Raw genomic sequence first — 24,472 nt, forward strand, 5'->3', positions numbered from 1 at the left:
CAGAACTTTATGCAAGCAGGTTGTTTCAGGGAGGGATGAGAAAAACCAAATACAATCGTCTTAACTTTCCTCCATTTTATATCAAAATAAATTTTGTAGTTTTAAAAGTTCAGCTTTATTTGACATTTTACCTGAGCTGTGTATGTTTTTTTTAAAACTTCTAATGATTTAGGTTTCTTTTCACTTTAAATAATAAGATCAGCAAGGTTGACAGTAACAATATACTTATCAGATGTGAAATAATGAACAGATTGTGTTAATGGATTAGGTCTGCTTTACTGAGGTGTTACAGGAAACTTTGGTTTATCCGGAGGTTAACTGTCCGGAATGCTCGAGCCACCGGCAAAAATCCGGAGCCGTTTCGTTAGGTTTTTTTTCTTTTCGTTGCTTTTTTTTCACCAGTCAGGCTCTGCAAGGTCTCGCTGAAGCTGTTGCTAAGCCTCAGACGCTTGCAAGGTACGGCCGACTGTTTAGAAGCTGTTAAGCAACAGGGTTTGTTGCCAGATACGGAGCTCAAAATCCGGCAGTTTTGATGGGATGGCAACAGCTCGGTCCCGTCGGTGCCGGATAGCACAAAGTTTCCTGTAGATTGCAAGAAAGAACTTGAATTTTTATAACGCCTTTCATGTCCTCAGGACATCCTGTGTGCTTTGCAGCCAACAAATTACTTTTGGCATGTAGTCATTTTTGTTGGCAAACACGGCAGCAAATTTGCACATAGTCCCACAAACAGCAATGAGCTGAATGGCCTGTTGATTACTTTTTGGAGGTGTCCCAAGGATAAATATTGGCTAGGACTCCAGGAGAATTCCCCTGCTCTTCAAGAGGGAAGACAAGGCCTCTGTTTAAGGTCTTAATTGAAACACAGCACCTCTGCCCATGCCATACTCTCTCGGTACTACACCAAATTGTCAGTCTAGATTATGTGCTCAAGTCCTGCTGTTGGGGCTTGAACCCAAAGCTTTCTGATTTGAGAAGTGAAAATGCTACCCACTAAACCAAGTTGACACTGACTGGGCTGCTGGTTCTATAAAGGGTGCTGAAACTGTTTTTGGCAGGAATGTAGGAGTTACTGGAGATGATTAGCTACCAATCCAGTAAACCCAATCAAAAATCACTGCTGGAACTTGTGGAGGACAAATTCAGCCTCTGGAACTCCGCCATGCAGGAGTTCAGTATCTGCTAACCATCGATTGCTGGAGCCTATATTGTAGATTATGGGAGCTGTGGCTTGTCTCTTTCTCCTGAAACCAATTGAGCTATTTATGTTCCCAACATAGTTTAGACATTGGTAATATGCCAACTCCACTTTTTGCATGGACATCAGCTCTTACAGCGCCTATTCTTGGAAAGCAGCTGTTTTTGGGCTCCCTGGAATTGGCCCATAAGCTTGGTGCTGGAATACAGCCAATTTTAGGCTCTGAAATTGCCCCATTAACCGCCATGACTCATCTCATTTGTAAGAGGTGAGTCATGGTGGTTAATGGGGCAATTTCAGAGCCTGAAATTGGCTGTATTCCAGCCTCCAGCACCAAGCTGTTCCTAGTAGGGGATTTCATGTCCTAACAAGAAAACATTCCTAACTTCTCCCTTTGTTCTTTTGGCGATTATCATAAATTTTATGTCCTCTAGTTACTGACTCACCAATGATGATAGCTCCCGATTTACCATCTCAAAACCTCTCATGGAAATTTGATAGGAATCAAAATTATTTTTGATCTCATTTCCTCTAGTCTCTGATAACCAAAGCTTCTCATCCCTGATCACATCTTAGCAAGTCTCTTCTGTATTTCTTCCTATGGCCTTGATGCCCTTCCTAAAGTTGGGGGCACTCAAAAACAGGAAGCCGTGGTCTACCTAATGATTTGTATAGGTGAACATTATCTCTTCGCTTTCATTCTTTGCATTAAGTTTAAAATCCTCAACCTTTTGAACTATAAATCCTTCCATGGTCTTCTCCACCTGACCTCTGCGGGTTTCTTCAGCCCTGTAAACCCCCGTTGAACATTCCTTTCCTCTGAGTCTGAGCTTCCATCTACACCCCCTTCCTTTCATTTCTTCATTGGTGCGAGAGCCTTCAGCATCCTTGGTTCTACTCTCTGGGCTTCCTTTCCTAGACATTTCTGCTTCTCCCCCTTTAAATACTCCTCGGAACCCATCTCTCCAGCGAAGTCTGTCACCCTCTTCTAATCTCTTCCTGGCTTAGCGTCCAAATTCATGTTGCTCTCTATGCCCCTTTTTATCAAGCCTGAGATCTTGTATTTTTTTTCCAACTTTGTGTATCTGAACCCCTAGATCTCTGTAAAGTTTTGCCATTTAAGTTTTTAGAGTGCCTCTGATTTTTTTCAAAATGTATTGCCTCGCATTTCTCCACATTAAATTTCATCTGACGTTCTGGAAACCTGAAAGAAGAGCAGAAAATGCTGGAAACATGGGGGTGGTGACGATGTTAGCAAAGAGAAAAGAAACTCGAATGTTGCAGGCCCTGCTTCAGGACACTTGCAGTTTGTTTGATATATTTGCTGTACAGCCCAAACATTAGCAGCAGTGCTGTAAGGTATCTGAGGCACTTATCACTCGTAGCTGCACATCCACCTGTGTATGGCTAAACACACTATCAACAAAATAATAGTACCATTGTTTCTGAACCTCCGATATTGAAGTCTAAAATGATCCTATGCAATGATGTAAACTATCAGCACAAGGATGTGTTGTTAATTCAGCACAGCTGACTTGTAGGATTTTCTGCAGCTGCAATAAATTAAATTCCACATGACACTATACTTGTGCACTTTAGACACGAGATCGGAATGTCTTGTGATTGTACAGCAAAACAATTTGTTTCTAAAGGATCTAATGTAAGTTGGTAGAAGTCAGAAGGTTGTGGATTCGAGCCTAACACCAGGACCTGAGCACCAAATTGAAGCCGGCGCTTCAGTGTAATATTGAGCGGCTGCTCATTGGAGGTGCCGTTACTGGAATGAGAGACTAAACCAAAGCCCTGCCTACCTGTTCTGGTTGTTCAGATGGATGTTAAAGATCCCATGCCACTATTTGAAGAGGAGCAGGGGGCTCTCCTGATGTCCTGACTAACATCCCTCCCTCAAACAGTACCAAAAATAGTATAACTGGACCTTCAACTTTGCTCTTTGTGCATCATTGTGTGCAAAATAGTTGCCACGTGCACCAATGTATGCACCCACTTAACATTAGTCTGCATTTCAAAGCAATTAATTGTATGCAAAGTACTTTGGAACATTTCTGACCAACGAGGTAAAGTGCTATATAAACGCTCATTGCTCAAAATAACAAGGATCTGGTTCATCTCCCGTGTTTACACGAGTCGTCAAGACCAATTTGAATTTTTGAGATCAAGTAGGGTTAGGTGGTGGGCGATAATGGAATCAATGTGCGAGAGGAGGCTGGGGAAAGGAGGGGGAGGTGTGGAAGGAGGAAGAGGCAAATAGGAGGGGTAGGAGAGGCAGCCCTACTTGTTTTGGACTGAGCAGAAGCTAGCAGCCAAATCTGCAGCAAAAGATGAGATGCAGGATAAAGCAAGATGCCGTGCATTGAAGAGGGAGGGATTAACACAATAATGTTGCCCACAAGTGGGAGAGCTACTTTGCTTTACAGCCACACTAAAGCTGGGAAGAAATTCATACCAGGATAGCTGGCAAGTGGAATTTGGCAGCCCTGTAATAGCACAGTAACAGTATTTTATAATGCTCCATCTGAGTAAGGATAAATTCCCTTTGTTTTATGAAATCTTTCATGGAAATCACTTCTTGTGCTCAGTGGCATCATGTTTCCAGTAAAAGTTTAAAAGTGAATTTATGAAACTGCCCAGAAATTGAGTTGGAAAAAGATAAGTTAGGACACGAGACAAATGAAAATGAATACATTTATCATGCACTCGTGAGCGAGTTCCTTCGGGTGAAAATCAAGTTTGTTGCAATGTCGTATTGATCGGTCGATAATCCAGAATTTCTCAAAATAATTCACTTAATTACCCACACACACCGAGGAGAAAAATCCAATCAGCAGCAGAACATGGACTTCTATTTCTCTTAGTAAGAAGCCCGGAGCAGTTTTAAATGGACTAAACTATATTGTCAATGCTTTTTGAATTGCTCAAATCAGACAATACTCGGTGAAATTGTGGTCGGGGTTTGGCACTTATTGATCATTTGATGCTTGAAATGTTTCTATGACCGTGCTCCGAGATCCGGCTTGCCATTGATCTGGCTAAATAAACACTGGTCACTTTACTTGTGCAGAGGCCACTCTATTACAGGCTTTAGAAATACTGTGATCAAATCAGAGTTGTGCAAAGCGCCAGTGTGCCATAATGTTTGAAAGATTCTGCTCACGGCTTCAAATATGCCCAGGGAGTCCAGTGGGCCACCTGGGCTATTTTGAATTAAACTGCAGCCACTATGAACTCACAACTGGTGTTGGATGGCCTCCTGTCACGGTTCTTAAACCACATGGCATTAGGAGGTCTCTCACCACTTGGCTTTGGTGCATTCAGGTGTCAGATGGGTTCTGACACCTGTGTTATACAGCCACTTTTGTAAAAAAAAAAGGCATCCAAAGCCATGTGTATGAAAGTAGTGGTGTAATCACAGGTTTAGTATTGAGCCCTGAAGATTCTTTGCAGTTCTTTTGAGTCATGTCAAATTAAGATCCTTTTTAAAGTCCACCATTTGTAAGAAGTGTTGGAATAGTCCGCAAGTTTAAATTTTGTTTTTGGCTACATACTGACTTTGGTCCCCTTTTACTTAAGAACAGGAATAGGCTATTCAGCCCCTTGTACCTGTTCTGCCATTCAATTAGATCATGGCTGATCTGTATCTTAACTCCACCTTGCACACCTTGGTTCCATAACCCTCAATTCCCTTGCTTAACAAAAATCTATCAATCTCCGTTTTGAAATTTTCAATTGACCTAGCCCCAACAGCTTTTTGGGGGCGAGAGTTCCTGATTTCCACTACCCTTTGTGTGAAGAAGTACTTTCTGGGTGTCTCCCTTAAACAGCCTGGTAGAGACCAGCTCCCAGACCATTGCTGCTCTCCACAGCTGAAGGCTAGGTGAAGAATGAGAGTGACACAGGCACAGTTTCTCACTACTTCTTCCCTCTTTCCCAAACTCCCATTCTGGGAAGGCACCTGCCTTATGCTCCATTTCTTCCTATTTCAGTAATCCTGAGGTCAGCTTTCACGTCTTTGGGAGCTCCAACAATAACTTGTACTTGTTGCAGGTTTATGTCGTGCCTTTAAGGCAAAGAATGTCCCATGGTGCTTCACAGATAGATGGAAGGAAAGGTTCCAAACAAAATCAGAACCAATTTTGGATGAATTTCAAGGAGTTGGGATGCCAATGCTAAAGAATGGAACACTTCCACATTGGCATGCAGTGCTGGGATCAGGCACGTCCTGTTGGGTTTAAAACAACCGGAACTTTAGACGAGCCACCCATTACAAAAGTGTAACATCTCCAGCACCAGCCGTCCTTACAACCTCTTTCAGTGAGCGAACTAATTTGACACCTATTTGTACTGAATTATAGGCCATTTTTCCTGTTGAACTCCCTACGAGGGACTGGTTTGAGAGACCTTCGTGTAGCACAGTCTTGCAGCTGTCAGGACAATTGCTTTCTATTTGATTCCAAGTTCCAGAGGTGAAAGGACAGTATGCTTACCTAAGCGGCACCCAGTACCTGGTGGATCTCCCTACTTGACCCTGATTTATTTTCCAAATGATATAAAAATGTTCATCTATAAGTCTTATTTCATGGGCAGTCAATTGAAGTGGGAGAAGGGGTTTAAATTGTTGGGGTATCAACAGGATGGGGCTGTTCGGAAGTATAGATAAAATACTCTTTGACAGGCACGTGGGCTGGATTGTACAGACTGGTTTAATAGCTGTCTGCACACTGACACAGTGGCCTTCACAGGAAGTCAGAAAGAATAACAGGAAACCTGTGTCTGCAGAGGTGATTGTTGCAGCCACAGAATGGTCCAGCTACATTTCAGTTGTTTTGTATGTTAGACAATTGGATAATGAATTGCACGTTTCTTGAGTTGGTTAGTAGTTTGTGATGCATGAGGTTTTGTGCAACTGAAATGAAAGGTGTAAATTTGACATTGCTGTCGGACTAGACTGAAAAGGCCAGCAGGTTCCAAGTTGGTCTTTTATGCTATTTTACAGTGGTCCTTATTAGCTAATAATTAATTTATAAATTGCTACATAGGTGAAAGAAAGAACTTGCATTTATATAGCATCGTTCGCGTTCTCGGGACACCCCAAAGTGCTTCTCGGATAGATCACTTTTGAAGTGTAGTCACTGTTTTGTCGATTATAGTGCAGCAACAAGCCCATTGGTAAGGTTTGAATGTTTGGAAAAAGTTTTAGAATCGATGGAATTTCTTAATTGGGTGGGGGGGGATGGAGGACAGAACAGGAAATTGGGAATGGTGGTGAAGGAGCAGGGAATGACTGATAGCAACTTCTGGATTTCCGCGTATAACTGCGCGTATGCCTACTCCAGGAGTTGCTCTCAGATTCACAGTTGTAATGATGACGAACGCTGACAGTTTTGCCGTCACTACAGCCGCAAATTCTGGACCAGCCCATTGGTGTGTTTTCAGGGGCAGCATCTGCGTTTCACAGCTTTTCACATTAGGAAATCAATCTGAAATGTTTGCATTTGGCTGTGTTGAGTTGACCAAAGAGATGATGCAGGTGAACTGAACTATCTCCAGAGACATGTCACTTGTTACTGTGCAGTAAGTGTTTCCACACTGCTCCATTAGCTTATGTGATGGACAAGTCACGTCGGACATTCTGCTGCCTGTTCAGTTTTTAAATAAATTTAAAAAAATCTTCCCTTCATTTAGATTATTCCCTGCGTCTGCACGGTCACTCCCCAGCCGAGAGGACAGGCAAGTGAGTTATCCCCAGATCCTGCTATTCTTGTAACTAACTCCAAAGATGTGGGTGAGTTGGGGTCAGGGCAACTCCCGCGCCTCCATTCTATGAGGAAAACGGTCCACCTTTCATTCATTACACATGAAAGTGAGGAACTGCATATACAAACTGTGCTTTATTTTTGCTACAAAATCGTTCTATTCCTGAAGTCTCGAGCAGAGACTTGTGAAGAATAGTATTTCCAGGTGAAATCTAAATAGGCTTTGGAAGGCAGAAGAGATGAGCAATGTGGACATGTCTGGAGCCCTGTGTTAGTAATTATCCCCCCCCCCCCGCTTGCAAAAGCCTATGGGGAAAGAGAAGGTAGGTGCAACACCCTTAAGTTACTGGGTAAAGTATTCTAATGAAAGCTGCCAATTCTTGTTTATCTTCCACATTCCTTACTGTGTGGTCGTGAACCATGTGTTTTCCTGTGTTCTTTCTAAATTCTAATTTGTTTCACAATCTTCTTTACAGGAAGAATGCGAAGGGTTAGGAGGCAGCTGTATGCTCAGTCCTCTGCACCAGGGCAAGGATTGTTATGGCAATGGAAAAACGATGAAGGTGGCTGGACAGCCTATGAAATGACCATCTCCATTTTCATCGAGGATTGCTGCACTGGAAGGCAGCAGGTAGCTGATCTAGGGCACTTCGGTTACAACTACATAGTGGATTTTGCCAGCGCGTGTCAGATAAATAAAATCACGGGATTCAGGAGACTCGTTCAAAGATTTTCTGATGCACCCTATCCATCAGCCACTTATGGACCGATGCACGGAGGTCAAATCTGCTCTTGTCATCAGTGTCTAGCTTATACTGGCTCTGGGCCCATTTTAAATCGTACCCGACAGACTGTCTACAACTTAGCAGGCCCTTCTACTCAGCAGACTTCTAACAGGTCATCTCTAACGATGTCTCCTAACCATGGATACTCCCCCTATAGCAAGAGGCCAGCATCTGTGGGCCCAATGCCCATCGCAAGTTCTAATTGGCCTGGCGCTGCAGCAACTGCTACAAATCTATCTACAGCTTCCGGCTCTTACTTCATCAATGGTTCAAGGTATAGTATTAAAGCTCGATGCAGAACGCTCACCTGCAATTTAACTGACTTTGATTCCTCAAATATAGGGAACCCATTGGCTTAATCTAGGCTCCATATGTGGAAACACTGAGGGTGAATACGTGGAGCTGCTCCAGTTATATTGGATGCCCTCAATGGAGCAGTGACATATAACTGTTGGTGTTTTCTTTTCCCCAGGTCTATATCTGCCCAGGCAAAAATAAATATTCCTTTCTATTTTGTAACTTTGGAAGCATACCATGTGGCAGCGCACTATAGCGGCTTTGGTGTGCCCTGGGAAGTTATACTGTGATGTGTCCAAATGGCATATAACTCTGCCTTTGAGCTAGATCTGGTTTAAACCAACATGCATTTAACCACAGCGTGCATTTATACAGCGCCTTTAACGTAGTAAAATATCTCCAGGCGCTTCACGGGAGCGGTGCAAAAACATTTTGACACCGAGCCACATATGGTGATATTAGGACAAATGACCAAAAGCTTGGTCAGAGGTCAATTTTAAGGAGCATCTTAAAGGAGGAGAGAGCGGTTTAGGGAGGAAATTCCAGAGCTTGGGGCCCAGGCAGCTGAAGGCACGGCCACCAATGGTGGAGCGATGAAAATTGGGGATGCGCAAGTGGCCATAATTCGAGAAGCGCAGAGATCTCTTGCCTGTTCTAGGGTGGAGGAAGTTCGAGATGGGGAGAGACAAGGCATTGGAGGGATTTAAAAACGAGGATGAGAATTTTAAAATCGAGGTGTTGCCGGACTGGGAGCCAATGTAGGTCAGCAAGCACAGGGTTGATGGGTGAACGGGACTTGGTGTAAGTTAGGATATTCCCACTTTGAGATTGATGCAAATGTAGAGACACTCCCGCCTCTTTCTCCCACCCCGACCAAACAAATTCAGTGCTATTGCTGCAGGAAAATATTTATTAGTATACAGCAGAAAAACGAGTTGGATGTGAAAGATCCCATGACACTATTCGAAGAAGAGCAAGAAAGTTCTTCTGGTGTTTGGCCAGCATTTATCCCTTAACTAGCACCACTAAAAACAGATCATCTGGTCATTTATATCATTGCTGTTTGTGGGAGCTTGCTGTGTGCAAATTGGCTGCTGAATTTTCCTACATTGCAACAGTGACTACACTTCAAAAGTAATTCATTGGCTGTGAAGCGTTTAGGACGTCCCAAAGTTGTGAAAGGTGCTATATAAATGCATGTTTTGTTTGGGAGGCAGTGGCGAGAGCATGAACAGGTAGAATGTAGCAAGTTCATTGACGCGGTGTTGCAAATTGAAGGACCACCTAATTGTGTTGTCATTATATATTCAAATCTTTTACTGCAGCACCTGTAGAGGCACAGAATTGGTGGTAGGGGGCGGCCATTTAGGACTGAGATGCGGAGAAATTTCTTCATTCAGAGGGTTGTGAATCTTTGAAATTCTCTACCCGAGGGATGTGGCTGCTCAGTCGATGAGTATATTCAAGACTGAGATCGATAGATTTTTGGGCACTAAGGGAATCAAGGGATATGGGGATAGGGCGGGAAAGTGGAGTTGATGTAGAAGATCAGCCATGATCATATTGAATGGCGGAGCAGGCTTGATGGGCCACATGGCCTACTCCTGCTCCTATTTCATATGTCCTTATGTACGGTCACAGAATTGTGTTTGGATTTTTTTAATTTCTAAAGAAAAGTCTTGTACTGTACAGTTACTTGCTCTCGGCTTGACACTGATGGAGCCCGTGTTTGACATTTATTAGAATTTTGTGAGGATGTAACTAGCAGCGTAGATAAAGGGGAACCAGTGGATGATGTATATTTGGATTTCCAAAAGACATTCGATAAGGTGTCAGATAAAAGGTTATTACACAAGATAATTGCTCATGGGGTTGGGGGTAATATGGTTAGAGGATTGCTAAACGGACAGAAAACAGAGTAGGGATAACCGGGTCTTTGTCAGGTTGGCAGGCTGTAACTAGTGGGGTGCCGCAAGGATCAGAGTGCCGGGGCCTCAGCTATTTACAATCTATATTAATGACCTAGATGAAGGGACCGAGTGTAATGTATCCAAGTTTGCTGCTGATACAAAGCTAGGTGGGACAGTAAGCTGTGAGGAGAACACGAGTCTGCAAAGGGATATAGATAGATTAAGTGAGTGGGCAGTAAGGAGGCAGATGGAGTATAATGTGGGGAAATGTGAGGTTATTCACTGGTAGGAAGAATGGAAAAACAATTTTTTTAAATGGTGAGTAACTTTTAAATGTTGGTGTTCAGAGAGATTTGGGTGTCCTCGTGCAAGAAACACAGAAAGCTAGCATGCAGGTACAGCAAGCAATAAGGAAGGCAAATGGCATGTTGGCCTTTATTGTAAGGGGGTTGGAGTATAAGAGTAAGGAAGTCTTGCTACAATTGTACAGGGCCTTGGTGAGACCACACCTGGAGTACTGTGCACAGTTTTGGTCTCCTTATCTAAGGAAGGATATACTTGCCTTGGAGGCGGTGCAACGAAGGTTCACTAGATTGATTCCTGGGATGAGAGGGCTGGTTTATGATGAGAGATTGTGTAGAATGGGCCGATACTCTCTGGAGTTTAGAAGAATGAGAGGTGATCTCATTGAAACATACAAGATTCTGAAGGGGATTGACTGGGTAGATGCTGAGAGGTTGTTTCCCCTGGCTAGAGTGTCTAGAACTAGGGGGCATAGTCTTGGGATAAGGGGTCAGCCATTTAAGACTGAGATGCAGGACGACTTTCTTCACTCAGGGTTGTGAATCTTTGGAATTCTCTGCCCCAGGGGGCTGTGGATGCTGAGTCTGAGTATATTCAAGGCTGAGATAGATAGGTTTTTGGACTCTAGGTGAATCGAGGGATATGGAGATCGGGAAAGTGGAGTTGAGGTTGATGGTCAGTCATGTTCTTATTGAATGGCGGAGCAGGCTCGAGGGACCGTATGGCCTGCTCCTGCTCTTATTTCTTATGTTATGTTTAACCTGTCTGATGGAGCCCTTTAACCTGCAGTTGTTCACAGTTGGCCAGTTTGAGAGACTTCTGGTTGGCTATTGAGTTTTTAAATTAATCGTGTCCTTCTGGAGGGGTTGGGGCGAAGAGGCAGGTGGAACCCTATTTGATGCCAGAGGTCACTGAGATGGTTTATCTTAAAATCAAATGATGATGGAGTTAAATCACTTGGCGTTCTATGGATCAATCGCTGACTTCAGTTTAAAACAAAATCTTGGTGCTGGGACCTGCCGGAGCCTGTGCGAGGGAACTTGGTATTGTTCCAGTCGGGCAGAGCAGCATGTACGGCAGGTGGGGTGCTGCTGCGCACTCGGGAACAGCAGGAGTGGGACTACTGCCGTCTTTTCCAAATGAGAGCTTGCTTCAGTTGTGGTTCTTGGCAAGAGTTATGCCTAAAGTGTTAATGTTGGGGAGATGTGGCAGGATTCTGCAATGGGTGGGAGACCCAGCTCCTGACCTGTTTTGTACAGGTTGTTTTGGGGGGGGGGGGGGGGGGGCCCCACTGAGCAAATGCCACCAAAAACCCATTCACCACTCCCTTTGAGCACTTACTCTGAGGGACACGAGATCAGCCCCACTGCTGTTTTTTGTGGCTTCTTCATTTTTACCTGAGCTTTTGCATCCCCTGTCAGCCAAGGTGAGGAAATCGCTGGAAATAGTGTCATTTTTTCCCCCCTTTGCTTGGTACGAACAGTATTTTAAAAAGTAGAAAACTTTCAGATAACTTTTTAAAAAAAATAAAAAAAAATAAAAAAAAATAAAGGTCAGTTTCTCTTGAATCCATACTGGTCATAACAGTTCCCAGACTCCATGAGGTGGTTCCTGCCTGCTTATATTTATCTGCTCTGCTCTGCTCAGCCACGCAGCCCATAACAAAGAGTTATTAGCAAAAAGGAAAATGCTGCAGAACAGAGAAGATGAGTAATTTACATTGAAAGTTTCAACCCGATCCCATTTGTGCGATTCATCAGACCGTTTCCCTTATTTGTGAAGTATCAGTGCCTGTACGGTACTGGCTGGGGGGAGTCATTGCCTGTAATGAAAAGGCTATAAACACTCCCGAGGATATAGTCACAGGTTAAACCTTCAAAGTGTTCATTTATTTTTCCACCTTCCATTTTTAAAGGCATTTTTACATTGTGGGTAAGAGTGCTTGGGGGTACACTTCCCCCCACTCTCCCCTTCCCCCCCCCCCCCCCAAATAACAATGTGGTGTTAAATTTTCAGGTTGTCTATATTGGACAATTTCTTGACTGGTTTTAATTATTTTTAATTATTATTCGACTAAATAGTTATTTTATTAATCAAAATGGCACACACACATGTTGCTACTTTATCTGTTCTCTCATCCCCGTCACCTTGTGTGGTTAGTCACTGTCTGTCCTTATCCCCTTAGCCTTCTGCTGCTCTGTATCCCTCTCCGACTCCCTCATCTGTCCCACCACTCAAATGCAATCAAATTGAGAATAAAACGGGAAAACTACCTAAAAGCAAAACCCAGCAGATGCTGGAAATCTGAAAACAAAACAGAAGAAGTTGGATATACTCAGGAGGTGAGACAGCATCTGTGGGGAAACAGAAGTCAGTCAGTTGACTGTTCCGGTCCAAGACCTTACCTCAGGGCTGTTGGACCTGAAATGTTGACCGACAGTCTTCTGTTTCCCCACAGATGCTGCCCGACTGTCTCTATTTTCTGACCTACACTTCAGCTCTATTTCTGCCATTTCCTTATCTTGCCTGATTGACCTGCAGCAGACACCGACACCTGATCATCCAGATAACAGAGCCTCCTGTGGTTACTAGCACGGTGGGCGAGAAGCTCCCACTCGGACGCATCCTGCAGTCAGCGAGTGTTTTTGAGGTTACTGAGCGGAAAGTTCGGTGGTTTTAATTGCAGCAGTAGGCTGCGTCTTCCACATGCAGATCCCTAGCTGAATTGGGGGGGGGGGGGGGGGTGGGGGGACAGTGTTGCTTCAACTGATTTATGTAATTTGTTAAATAGGCAAGAAAGCATGGACAATACAAGCAACTGCTCAGGGGTAAAGTCTTTGAGTGAATCAAGGTTATAAGGGATCCAATTAAAGGTTTTTCACATTGTCTGCAAACCCAGTAAAAGTGAAGATGGGAATAGCAGCTGTTCCATGCATTTCCTGTAGTTCTTGTGGTATGTGATTACTTACCACTTGATGTATCATTCAGTAAAGTCTACAAGCAGCCTGCCTACCCTTTTTCCATTGTACAGTACTTCACCTAGCTGTGGTCCTCACAGTTAACTAAAAGTACTAAGCTTCACTTTTAGAGCGTTCTGGTATAGGAATGAGTTGTTTTCAGTCTGCTTTCTCTCCATCTCTCGAGGGTGATGTGTCTCATGCTATGTACAGTCCTACAGACACCAGCACCCCTCCAATACTAAGGCTGCTCTTCGTGTCTCATCCCTAGTTTGGGGCATCACAGCTGAGCATAATTCTGTCCTCACTAGACACCCATAACTTACACGTAGCAGGGGGCACTAGATAGTGATTAGGAACTAAACCCTAATGTTCCCCCCCCCCCCATCCCGTGATCGATGAAAGTACGCGTGGAGAAGTTCTGCTGTGATGCTGCTCTTGGTCAAAGAGCTTGCCGATATTCACTGAAGTCTTGTTTGTAAGGAAAAGGCCATTTTGGTGCAAGTGGGGACTCTGAATACCGATACTTGCTGTGAAAATCCACGCTAGTGAGTGACCACTTGGGCAAGGGGCTGTAAACGATGCACTGTCCTAATTGGGCCTTCAGGACAGAAGGGAAGAAAATCGGTTAAGAAGGAAAACAAATAAACATGCAATCCAGCAACAGTTGTAATTTTCAAAAGGTTGGGGGCAATAAGTTCAGCTCCCCCGATGTGGGTTAACGTATCCCCAGGTAAACCACATGGCCCAGAAGATCCCCGCCTCAGTCCCCAGTCTCTGCTGAGTGAGCCGATCTCTGCCAAAACAGCAATAGGGGCCAGAGTGGAAATGTTAAAATTCGGCCAGGGTTTCTGTTTCCGACCACTCGACTGGAAACTGCCTGCTGAGCATTGACCAAAGAGCGAATCAAAGCACTGTGTCCCTGCCTGCACATGTTCAGCAGGGAGTTGCTGGGACAGTGATCAGAACAGCTTGTGAAGTCTTGCTCATCGCCATCTGGACAAGTAGAACTGCACCACAGGTCCTTTCAGGAGAGGGAGAAAGGAAGAAAATTGGTGAAGGAGGAGGATTTCGGATGTTTTATAACAACAACAACTTGTATTTATATAGCGCCTTTAACATAGTAAAACATCCCAAGGCGCTGTATTTTAAGACAAAATTTGACTGAGCCACATAAGGATAAATTAGGGCAGGTGACCAAAAGCTTGGTCAAATAGGTAGGTTTTAAGGAGCGTCTTAAAGGAGGAAAGAGAGGTAGCGAGGCGGAGAGGTTTAGGCAGGGAATTCCAGAGCTTAGGGCCTAGGCAGCAGAAGGCACAGCCACCAAAGATTGAGCGATTATACTCCGGGATGCTCAAGAGGGCAGAATTAGAGGAGCGCAGATATCTTGGGGTGGGTGGGGGGGGGGGGGGGTGGTGTGTGGGGTGTGAAGTTGTGGGGCTGAAGGAGATTACAGAGATAGGAAGGGGTTTGAAAACAAGGATGAGAATTTTGAAATCGAGGCGCTGCTTAACCAGGAGCCAATGTAGGTCAGCGAGCGCAGGGGAGATGGGCGAACGGGACTCGGTGCCGAGTTTTGGATGACCTCAAGTTTACGTAGGGTGGAATGTGGGAGGCCAGCCAGGAGTGCGTTGGAATAGTCAAGTCTCGAGGTAACAAAGACATGGATGAGGGTTTCAGCAGCAGATGAGCTGAGGCAAGGGCGGAGACTGGCAATGTTACGGAGGTGGAAATAGGCGGTCTTTGTGTGAATAAATAAGTTCTTTCTTGCAACATGAAGTTCCTGACTTTAATAACATGTCAATCACTAAAGAGCCAAGATAAATCCCTGCAGCAGCTCGGTAATGTCTCTGCACAGATAATGTTGTGCTTGGCAGACCCAGTCATGCCATCTGCACAAAATCTTTCATCAATAATACCAACAATTTTGTAACCCTCGGACAGCTTGGAAAGGTTTTAAAAAACGCTGATGGGGTTTTGTAACATTGCACCTTAATGTAATGTAAATTTACATTTAAAAAAAAAAAGACCCATCACTGTAGAGGTTGGAGTTAGAAGCTGTTGTCGACTCTTGCTTATAATGTTTTCTTTCCTTTCACTTTTCTCCACCCCTCTCCCGCTGGAGTGGAATTTCGTAGGTACCTGCAGCCCTCTGGTACCCTTCCCAAATCGCTGCCTTTCATGTGTGAGCCTAGACACCGAGAGTTGGCAGGGTATTTGACCTCGGAGGGCGGCACAGTGGGGCCCGACTGCTGTCCTCACCCATTATCCACCCAGTTTGTCAGCTATGCATGTACAGCATGAATGTGTATTGGCACTGAGATCATACATGATTGCAACTGCTCTATACTGTTCTATAATACCAAAAAACAGACTTTAAATAAAATATTTTTGAAGTTTTCAAGTTTATTTTTTATCTCATGGTTTATTTAAAATAGTTTTTTTGGTTGTGGGAGGTGAGAGCATTAAAAGGACCTGCTTCCATAGCTTTGTCTATGGTGAAGGAGTGAGCCTGCTTTCCATAACACTCTCTACAACTCTTAACACTTGTTTTGCCAGCTATTTTCAATTATTCTTAAGACACAAATTGCATGTAGAGCCAATTCATACATTTAGTGAAACGATGCTGATCTCCGGCATTGATCATGGTGTGTCTGGAGTACAGTTATGTATAGCTCCTGTCCTTTTAAGGCTTCTGCTTTGACGCACTCTGTGGAAGTGGTCTAACTGGCTAGGTCCTGAGGTCAGCCAGAGTTTAACAGTTGTTTGGTGAGGGAAGTCTGCCAGGGGCTTGTAAAGTTTTGGCTCCAGATCAGAAACAAACATGAAATGGGTACCTTTCGTTCCTTGTTTATGTATGTACTTTTGACACTTGTGTGATGTCTGAAGTGTGCCAGGTACTCTCAAAACTTCTATATAAATCATTTTCAAACAGTACAAGAATGTGACTGCAGAGTGAGGAGGCAGCCTTACTTCAGAAAGACAGTCAACCCTGCGTATTTTAAAAAAATATGATCGCTGTTAGGCAACGCACTTTTTAAATGAAACAATTTCTGAGCTCTCGGCCAGGGCGACAATGGAAATACTGTGACCGACCCCTCGTGCTCCTGGGCTCGGGAGGGAAGAATCGGCCACGGTTTCCGTTCCTGGTCACTGTCCCGTGAACCTGATGGAAAGTTCAGTTTGTGGACTGGTTAGGCGATGGTTGAGCTTGGCTATAATGCCACACCAGCCTGCTGGCTTTAACTGCCTGCACCTATCAAACTAGTTTACTTCACTAGAGGGGCACACTGGCCACTTTTCAGGAGAACTGGGGAGCTCTTTGATCCCATCATTCCACCTTACACAATGGGTGACCCATTTGTAATTCGGTATTACACGTGCGACTTGAAGGAATCAGCGGAGGTGGCTGAAGAACAGTTGAATGGCGGAGAAGGTGCAGGAGGTGGGCACACATGAATTACCTGGACCCACTCCTGTCACAGTGCAAATAATGGATGCCTGCTTCATGCAGGTGTACATTACACTGAGAATGTTTTCACTCCATTGTCCGGATCTGGAATGTTCTACCTGTAAAGGTGGTGGAAGCTGATTCCATAAATAATTTTAAAATGGAGTTGGACAGGTACTGGGGGATGAGGAACTTGCAGGGTTACGGAGAAAAAGCAAGATTGTGGGACTAAACACGACTGCTGTTTCAAAGAGCCAGCACTGGCACGATGGGCCGAATGGCCCCCTTTTGTGCTGCAAGTTTCTATGATTCTGTACACCAGCATCCGTGAGTGCTTTGGGAAATGAGAAGAAGATTATGGGTGGGAGTGGGGGAAGGATGGGTAAAACCTGTTCAATCTATTTTGAAATAATTGCACCTCAATATTGCATCTTTTCTGTATCCAAACCTTTTTTCTGGGGGGGGGAGGGATACTCTAGCAGACATGAATTAACATTTCAGCTTGGTACACGTGTATATATGTCCTTTTTAATAATACTGCCTTCTTCACTAGACAGTTTTAGTTATTGTCTATCACCTTGTACTACAAGGTCACTTACTAACATGAATGACAAACATCCTGCTATTAAAACCAAATGCAGTGAGCCTTCCTTCCCTATTGTGCTGCTCCATTGTCACAATCCCTGTAGTTGAGTTCCATTCCTGCAAAAATGCAAACGGAAGAAAAATCCAGGTTTTTATCACTTGGCAGAGGTGCCGTATGTACAACGCAGCATTTTAAGTTAAAACCACAGTGTTTACTATTCTGTCGTTTCCCCCACCTTTATTTTTCTGCTGTCCTGAATTTGCTCGCTCCTGGCTGGGTGTCGAAGGCCACGGGCTGCACTCCGGCACCTTGACTGAGTGGCCATTCTCTGTGCTTGTGCCCGGATAGTGAGTCAAGGGAGGACCCAATTCTGTCCTCATCCAGCACCCATGCCTGCACGTTTCACAACACGAGTCGACAGATAGTGAGCAAGAATTGCAGCCCTGGTCTATTTTTCTCCTTGCCCAACCTAATAACCTGATGCTGAGCCCAATTGTTGGACTCTAGCTGATCAGGGTTCTTTATTTTTGTTAGGCTATCACAGGGTCCATTTGGTACGGTAATTTGTAGCTGAATGGACTACCTTGCACAAATGTACTGTCCATATGCTGAATACCTATATGGGTTAATGGATAAATCAAATGCATGCCCTCAAGTTTAGCTTCCGTGTAAATACAGGCCTGAAAAATGTTCATGCTTCTCACTATTTTGTCCCTTGCTACCTGCGGCCTTGCATAGTACTATACTTTCCTTTTTTCTCTTTACCTCCCCCAATTTCTGTCATGGAAAAATACCCAGTAGTTTAGCTGAGTGAGCAGATAGCAAATGTTGGTGGCCTTTAGCAGTGAAGAACAAAAGGTTTCATACCACAAACATCAGAGAACCATAGGCATTGGCTGTGCAAAAGTGACCAAATAAGTTCTGATGTACAAATGATATTTCCAGGGACTGGACTTTAGAAAGTATATGGAGGTAAAGTACCCAGTTATGTATGTTGAAATTTATTATTCAGACATTTGGTCCCTGTCCTATTGTAGGCGTAGCTACTAGTTAGACTAAATGAAGGGTATATAAATGTGGTTAAAAATGAGCAGGGTTTAGGTTTCCTTGCTAATCCAAGTCTGCTGAAAGTGTGGTGAGTAAAAGGACAACGCCAGTAACAAATTACAGTTGCTGTAATGTCCAGTATAATGCAGAGTTATTCATGAGCATAGATTCTTTGTGTCTCAGCCACGTGATGTCGTTTATCTAGCTGAAGCTCTTGGAGAATTTTGAGACCCCTGGTGGGTTTTGCTCTAAACCAGGAAGGTTTTTGTTGTGTTGGCTGCTCTCGCCTGGAGTTAGGGTTGCTGCCTCTGAGCTAGGGATAGTCAAAATCAGCCAGGGTTCCCATTCTTGATTGTTGCCCAATGACTTCTGTTGTAAGTTTGCATGAAGATGATCAGCCATGATGCTCTTCACGGGCATTACAACCAACCCCGTTCTCACCCGATGTGTATTCTCCCTTCCGTTGTATCACTCATTCCCCCACTAACTGGTTATAAATACATTTGCTCTAAAGGACATTTATTTTGCAAATACACACAAATAGCGCAGTGCTTCCAAGCCGCAAAGCAAGTTTTGGAGCCAAGTAATTCATATATTTCCCATTTAGGATCTATTTTTATGAAAGGTGATGGTGAATAAAGAGCTGCTAAAGTTAGCTCTTCCTCTGGATTGTCTCCGAGACTTTTGAGCTACTACTTTGGGATGTGTCCTTTTGTCTAAAAACTCTGTGCTGTTAATGCTTCCTGTTTTGAGGCATCTGGGGGGGGGGGGGGGGGGGGAAAGCTGTCCTGGACAGAGAGCATTTCCTTCTGGCTGTGTCACTGTGAAATAATAATCCTGATGAACTGTGTCTGGGTTATCTCTCCTTGCTCAGATAACCCAGGGCAACACTGGCCCTCGCAATTGAGAATGACTCGATACTGCGATGTCTGGAATAAGGACAGAGAGCAGGAGAAACTTCTTTACAAAATAACAACAGAAAATGCTGGAAAAACTCAGCAGGTCAGGCAACATCCGTGGAGAGCAATTTGAGTTGACGTTTTGGGTTGGACCCTTCTTCAAAACTGGAAAGGAAAGAAACTAGATCGAAGGCAGGGCTACGATCAGACAAAAGAATAAAAGAAACAAAAGAAGTAAAAGAGATTAGAAGCTGGACGAGATGGTAATAGGCTGGGATTAGGTGTAAAGTGTACTGGCAGGGCAAAAGATAGCTGCCAGGTGTGAGAGAGAAACAAAAGGAAAGGGGGGGGGGGGGAAAGGAGTGGAACAATTACAAGAGAAAATGAAATGGGGGCCGAGCTTATGATCTGAAATTGTTGAACTCGATATTGAGTTCTTTACACAGTGTTCTGAAGCTGTGGAATGCACAGAATGAGTGACTGAACCAAAGACCGTGTCAATGGAAGGATCGGTTCTTTTATATCTGGAGTAGAATTGTCAGTTGGGTTTTTCTTAGTGACATTTAGTTTTGCCCCTTTTGTGTGTTTCAACTTTCGCACGTCACTATGGCTAGGGGTGTTACTACAACCACAGCTTACATTTATATAACCACCTTTTAATGTAGTAAAATGTCCCAAGACGCTTCACAGGTGTGTGTATCAAACAAAATTTGTCAACGAGCTGCATGAGCTATTCGGCTAGGTGACCAAAAGCTTGGTCAAAGAGGTCAGTTTTAAGGAGCATCTTAAAAGAGGAGAGCGAGCTAATGATGTGTAGAGGTTTAGGGAGGGAATTCCAGAGCTTACGGGCTTGGGCAGCTGAAGGCCACCAGTGGTGGCGTGATGAAAATTGGGGATGCGCAAGAGGCCAGAATTGGAAGAGCTAAAACAGCATTTTATGCTAGTTTTATGCATCAGTGCCAGTACTAGTATTTCTTTATCCCTGGAAACAAAATGAGTTCCCAGCACTGGGTCAGGGTGGCCTCTTTCTCTTGCATAGAATTACACAGAAATGACAGCAGGCCGTTCAGCTCAACCAGTCCATGCTGGTGTTTGTCCTCCACACGAGCAGTAATCCTAATCCCACGCGCCTGTTCTGATCCCATATCCCTTTATTCTCTCTTCCTTCAACCACCTATTCTTAATTGTTGACATGGATCTAGTGATTGAGGTAGAGACCATTAGTGCATCCACAGCTTCACAAGCCTCTGTGCAAATGTGGACTCCAGAACGGCACACAGACGGGGAATCGCAAACAAGTGGTCATATCTTAAAGTTTTAACTAAGAGGCAATCCAGAAAAATCTCAACACAAGTGAGAATGCAGAGTGCACTGTCCTAAAGGCAATAGATGCAGAATCAATTGAGGTATTTAAAAGTGTGACAGGGACTTAAGAACTAGCAGTGCTGAGAGGTTGGGAGAAAGGGCAAGGAAAGAGAGATGCTCTATTGCTCAAAGCCCCACCTTCTCTTTCCACCCGCCCCCCCCCCCCCCCCCCCCCCCCCAGCTATTTGCAATTTAAGATAAAATACTTCTTAAATGTATAAAATAATGTGAAGACAGAATATGTTGAACCTAGAAAACTTGAGGGAGCTTATGGAATACCCTTGCATGTTGCTTATGACCTAAAGAAAAATAAATATGGCACGTCAGATAGTCTTTGACAACTGAAATTTATAAAAATAGGAAGGTTCTAGTAGTACCAATAATCCATTTAGTATAGCATACTAGTTATCCTAGGACACTGAGGGAAAAGAACTTGTATTTTTGGAATCCCCTTTGTTAGTTTAGCTGGTGGAGCGTCCATGTAGTGACAATTCAGTAGAGTAAGTTCACTGACTTGTATCAGAATCTGAAACGGTAAAGGAGAAAAGTGAAGCATAAAGAAAAACTCAGGTTTTTTTTTTAAATGGTCATGCCAATAGCATTTTGAATAGTAACTGATCTGCTTTCAATGATCAGATCATCATTTCCCTCCAGTTAAGCGGGTGTGTTTGAAGTGCTTTGTTAGCTCCCAAGTGATGCATTGATGGCTGTTAATAGCTGTATGGCAAGTAATTCTCATCTTGCACCTATGGGTACTATAATGATCTCTGGTTTTAACAAAACATGAAATGAGTGTTGAAGAATATGCTAATGTAAGGAGGGAGGAGGCTCGTGTGGAGCATCAACACCAGTATCAACCTGTTGGGCCGAATGGCCTGTTTCTGTGCTGTAAATTCTATGTTTAAAAAAAAAAAGCCCCATTCTAGGACTTGACCCATAAGGTAGGCTGACACTTGCAGTACTGAGGCAGTGCTGCAAGTGTCAGAGTGCTGTATTTTAGATGAGATTAAATCAAGGCCCCACAGCTGCCTGTTCAGATGGATGTAAAAGATCACACAACACTATTCAAATAAGAGTAGGGAAAGTTCTCCAGGTGTCCTGGTCAACACTTATCCCTCAACCAAAACCGAATAGCTGGTCATTGACCTCATTGCTGTTTTGTGTACATATTGTTTGCTGCATTTGCTTACATTACAACAGTCACTGCACGTCAAAAGTAATTCCAAGCCCTTTGAGGATGTGAAAGGCGCTATAGAAATGCAAGTTTCTTTCCCTTTATAGCCGCAGCAAGCATCTTTCACCACTAAAATTGGGATGCCCCAGGCTGTCTGGGACTCTTGAGAAGTATAAGTGGCTATTGAGAGGAATTATTGTTTATCTTGTTCAATCCCAGTAACTTGTACTGAATTTGTTTTTTTTGCCAGCATTCCAACATTGCCGATCCAGCTGAACGGTCCAAACAATGTATTCCCAGCATTTGCAGGTAATCATATGACTTATTAATAATATATAGATGTCCAGTAAAATGATACCTAAAGCTCCAGATTAGAAGTCACTGTTAAAAGACTGTTAACTTTTGATGTGGTTTCTGAAGCAGCAGTTTAAAAGTCTTCTCAATGCTAGGGATTGGAAGTTCCATTTGAGTTAGAGGGCACTATTCTTTCAGTCCATATCTAGCATGTAGCCTAGACACAGGAGACAAAGTATTGTCTCTCGATCTGCCCCAGCAGCTCAGCGAGTACATGCGAATGTGATACCAAGCCATACAAATGAGAACAGTCCCATGAGTTAGCTGGTCTCAGCCAGGCCTGTGGAAGGGCTGCTACAGTCAACTTCAGCAAATCGAGATTACGGAATGGAAATATAAACAAGAATTCCTTTTGGTCCTTTCTAGTAAGTACACATACATGAGTGTCAGGCAAGGACGGCATCAGGCTCAATTGTATATTCATGTGATGATTGCTCATTTGCGTGAGGTACCACTTTGACCTATATGGCTCGGTATCACATTTTCATTGGCTCCGTGAGCCGTTGTGGGGGGGAACCTGAAAGGTAATACTTTCTTGTATGTCAAGGTGATGTGTTAAATATGGGTTTCAAGAAATGAAAGTACAGTGCCCTCTAACTCAACCGACCTTCATTCTCCGATACCCTAGAGTTATATCTAGTATGAATCTGCACTGTCAGAAGGAGAAGAAAATACAAGGAGGAATCCCGTCATACCCAGGTATCCCGATGGTAAGAGTCTAGGTGATCTCAGTCTAGCTTCCAGTGGAGATAAGGCCACAGAACAACACTTTCCATCACCCTGCTCAGAAGATAGTGAAGATCAGAGTGAGGGAAATAAATAACAATGGGGCAGTAGAGTCTGCTGTTCAGAAGGTGGAGTGGAAGGTGGCACATTGTCATTATTGAGGGTGCGCTGCACTACACTGCATTTTGTCTGTTGTTATACCTTATCTTAATGTTTGATAGCCTCGCTAACTACTAAGAAGGTAAGTGTTCTGTTTTCTACAATGATGCTCTTGCTCTGCAATGTCTCTACATCCTTCTTTGAAGCTGCCATTTATGGACTTTATCCTCGCTCAACTTCAGGCAAATTCAGTAAGTCTGAAAATTTCCATTAGCTGTTCTTCATGACTGGATCATTTGCCCAGTTTGCCAGTTATCCTGTGTTTACTTTTAGAAAGCTGTAAATCTGCTGATCCATTTAAGAAGCTGTGCCCTAAAATTACGCTGAGGCATGCTAGTGCATGAAAGCTTTACATGTTTGCCTGTAATTTCCCCCTCCTCTCTCTATTGGCAGAGGCAGTAATCCACTTATTTTAAATGGGTCAGTGTCTGTCAAAAAAGACGACAAATGTGCTAAACGTTCGTGGGTTATCATGAGATGTAATTTCAGGGCTTGGGTTCTTTTATTGTAGCCTGGTGACTTGAATGAATAAATCAATCAACAGCCATCCTCAAACGGCTGTGGTGAAGGTATTTGCAGGGGAACACTGGAAATTCAGCTCAAATCTAATTGTTCCACAAATTGCAAAGAAGTCCCACTTCAGCACAGAAGGGATTGCACACAGTTACCAATTTAAAATCTGTTTCGTGGAAGAGTGCAGTGCTGTCTAGAGCTCTGTAAGCATCGCTGTTTTGGGTTGTTTCACTGATGTGCTGGTCCCGTTATGTACCATTGTTGAGAGATCTTATCAAGATCCCAAGGCACTGTTAAATATTGGGGGATTGGAGAAACAAATTTGTTTTTATATTGCTCATAATTTAGCCATAAGATTGCAATTTTGCTCGTCAAATATGTACCACATTTCGTAAAAGTATGAAATTGTAAAATTAACTAAAAAATCATGAGCGGGGACAATGATCTGGGGGTAAATTTTAAGTTTGACTGTTCATAGGTTGCCTGCAGTTGAGGGGAATGACATCTGAAAGTGAAATTGGATGTTTGATTAGCATATGTACAGTATCAGGGCAGCCGGGTAACACTGACGGTGGCACCGAAAAGCAATCCAGATGGTTGAGCTCCTGTCCCAGGGCTGACTTTCACAGTTAGGAAGCATTGCTAGTCTAATTTGAGGAGCCAGTGGAGCACCAAATTACACTGGCAGAGAGAAGCCTAATCACTGGGCCCAGTTCCAAGCTTCTGTGATCTTTCCTTAAAACGCATTCTCTTTACATTCAGGATCAGTCTTGTTGCTTTTCATTGCACCTTCTCCCATGCATGGATGTCCCTTTTTGAAGTGTAGTGGTCAGAACTATACACAGTACACTGCCTGATCTGACCAATGCACTATAAAGCCCCTGCATAACCTCAGTAGATTTATATCGTCTGGCTTTGTACCCCGATATTCTTCTTTGCTTTTTTAAATGCTCTTCCACACTGCCTTAACATGGAAA

General features: G+C 43.7%; 1 protein-coding gene across 2 annotated transcripts in view; it reads left to right on the plus strand.

The window, feature by feature from the left end:
• The window catches only part of dtx2 (deltex 2, E3 ubiquitin ligase), a 44,356-nt gene that overhangs the window by 2,795 nt on the left and 17,089 nt on the right, over nt 1-24,472 (plus strand). For both annotated transcript variants that reach the window (XM_085964287.1, XM_085964288.1), the window contains exons 2-3: nt 7,446-8,028; nt 21,994-22,052. In XM_085964287.1, coding sequence (XP_085820413.1) covers nt 7,446-8,028; nt 21,994-22,052 — 642 coding nt within the window. The remainder of the gene's footprint in view (nt 1-7,445; nt 8,029-21,993; nt 22,053-24,472) is intronic.

Source organism: Somniosus microcephalus, chromosome 22, assembly GCF_052327205.1.
Source record: "Somniosus microcephalus isolate GS21.2 chromosome 22, FLI_Smic_1.0, whole genome shotgun sequence".
Taxonomy (NCBI): Eukaryota; Metazoa; Chordata; class Chondrichthyes; order Squaliformes; family Somniosidae; genus Somniosus; species Somniosus microcephalus.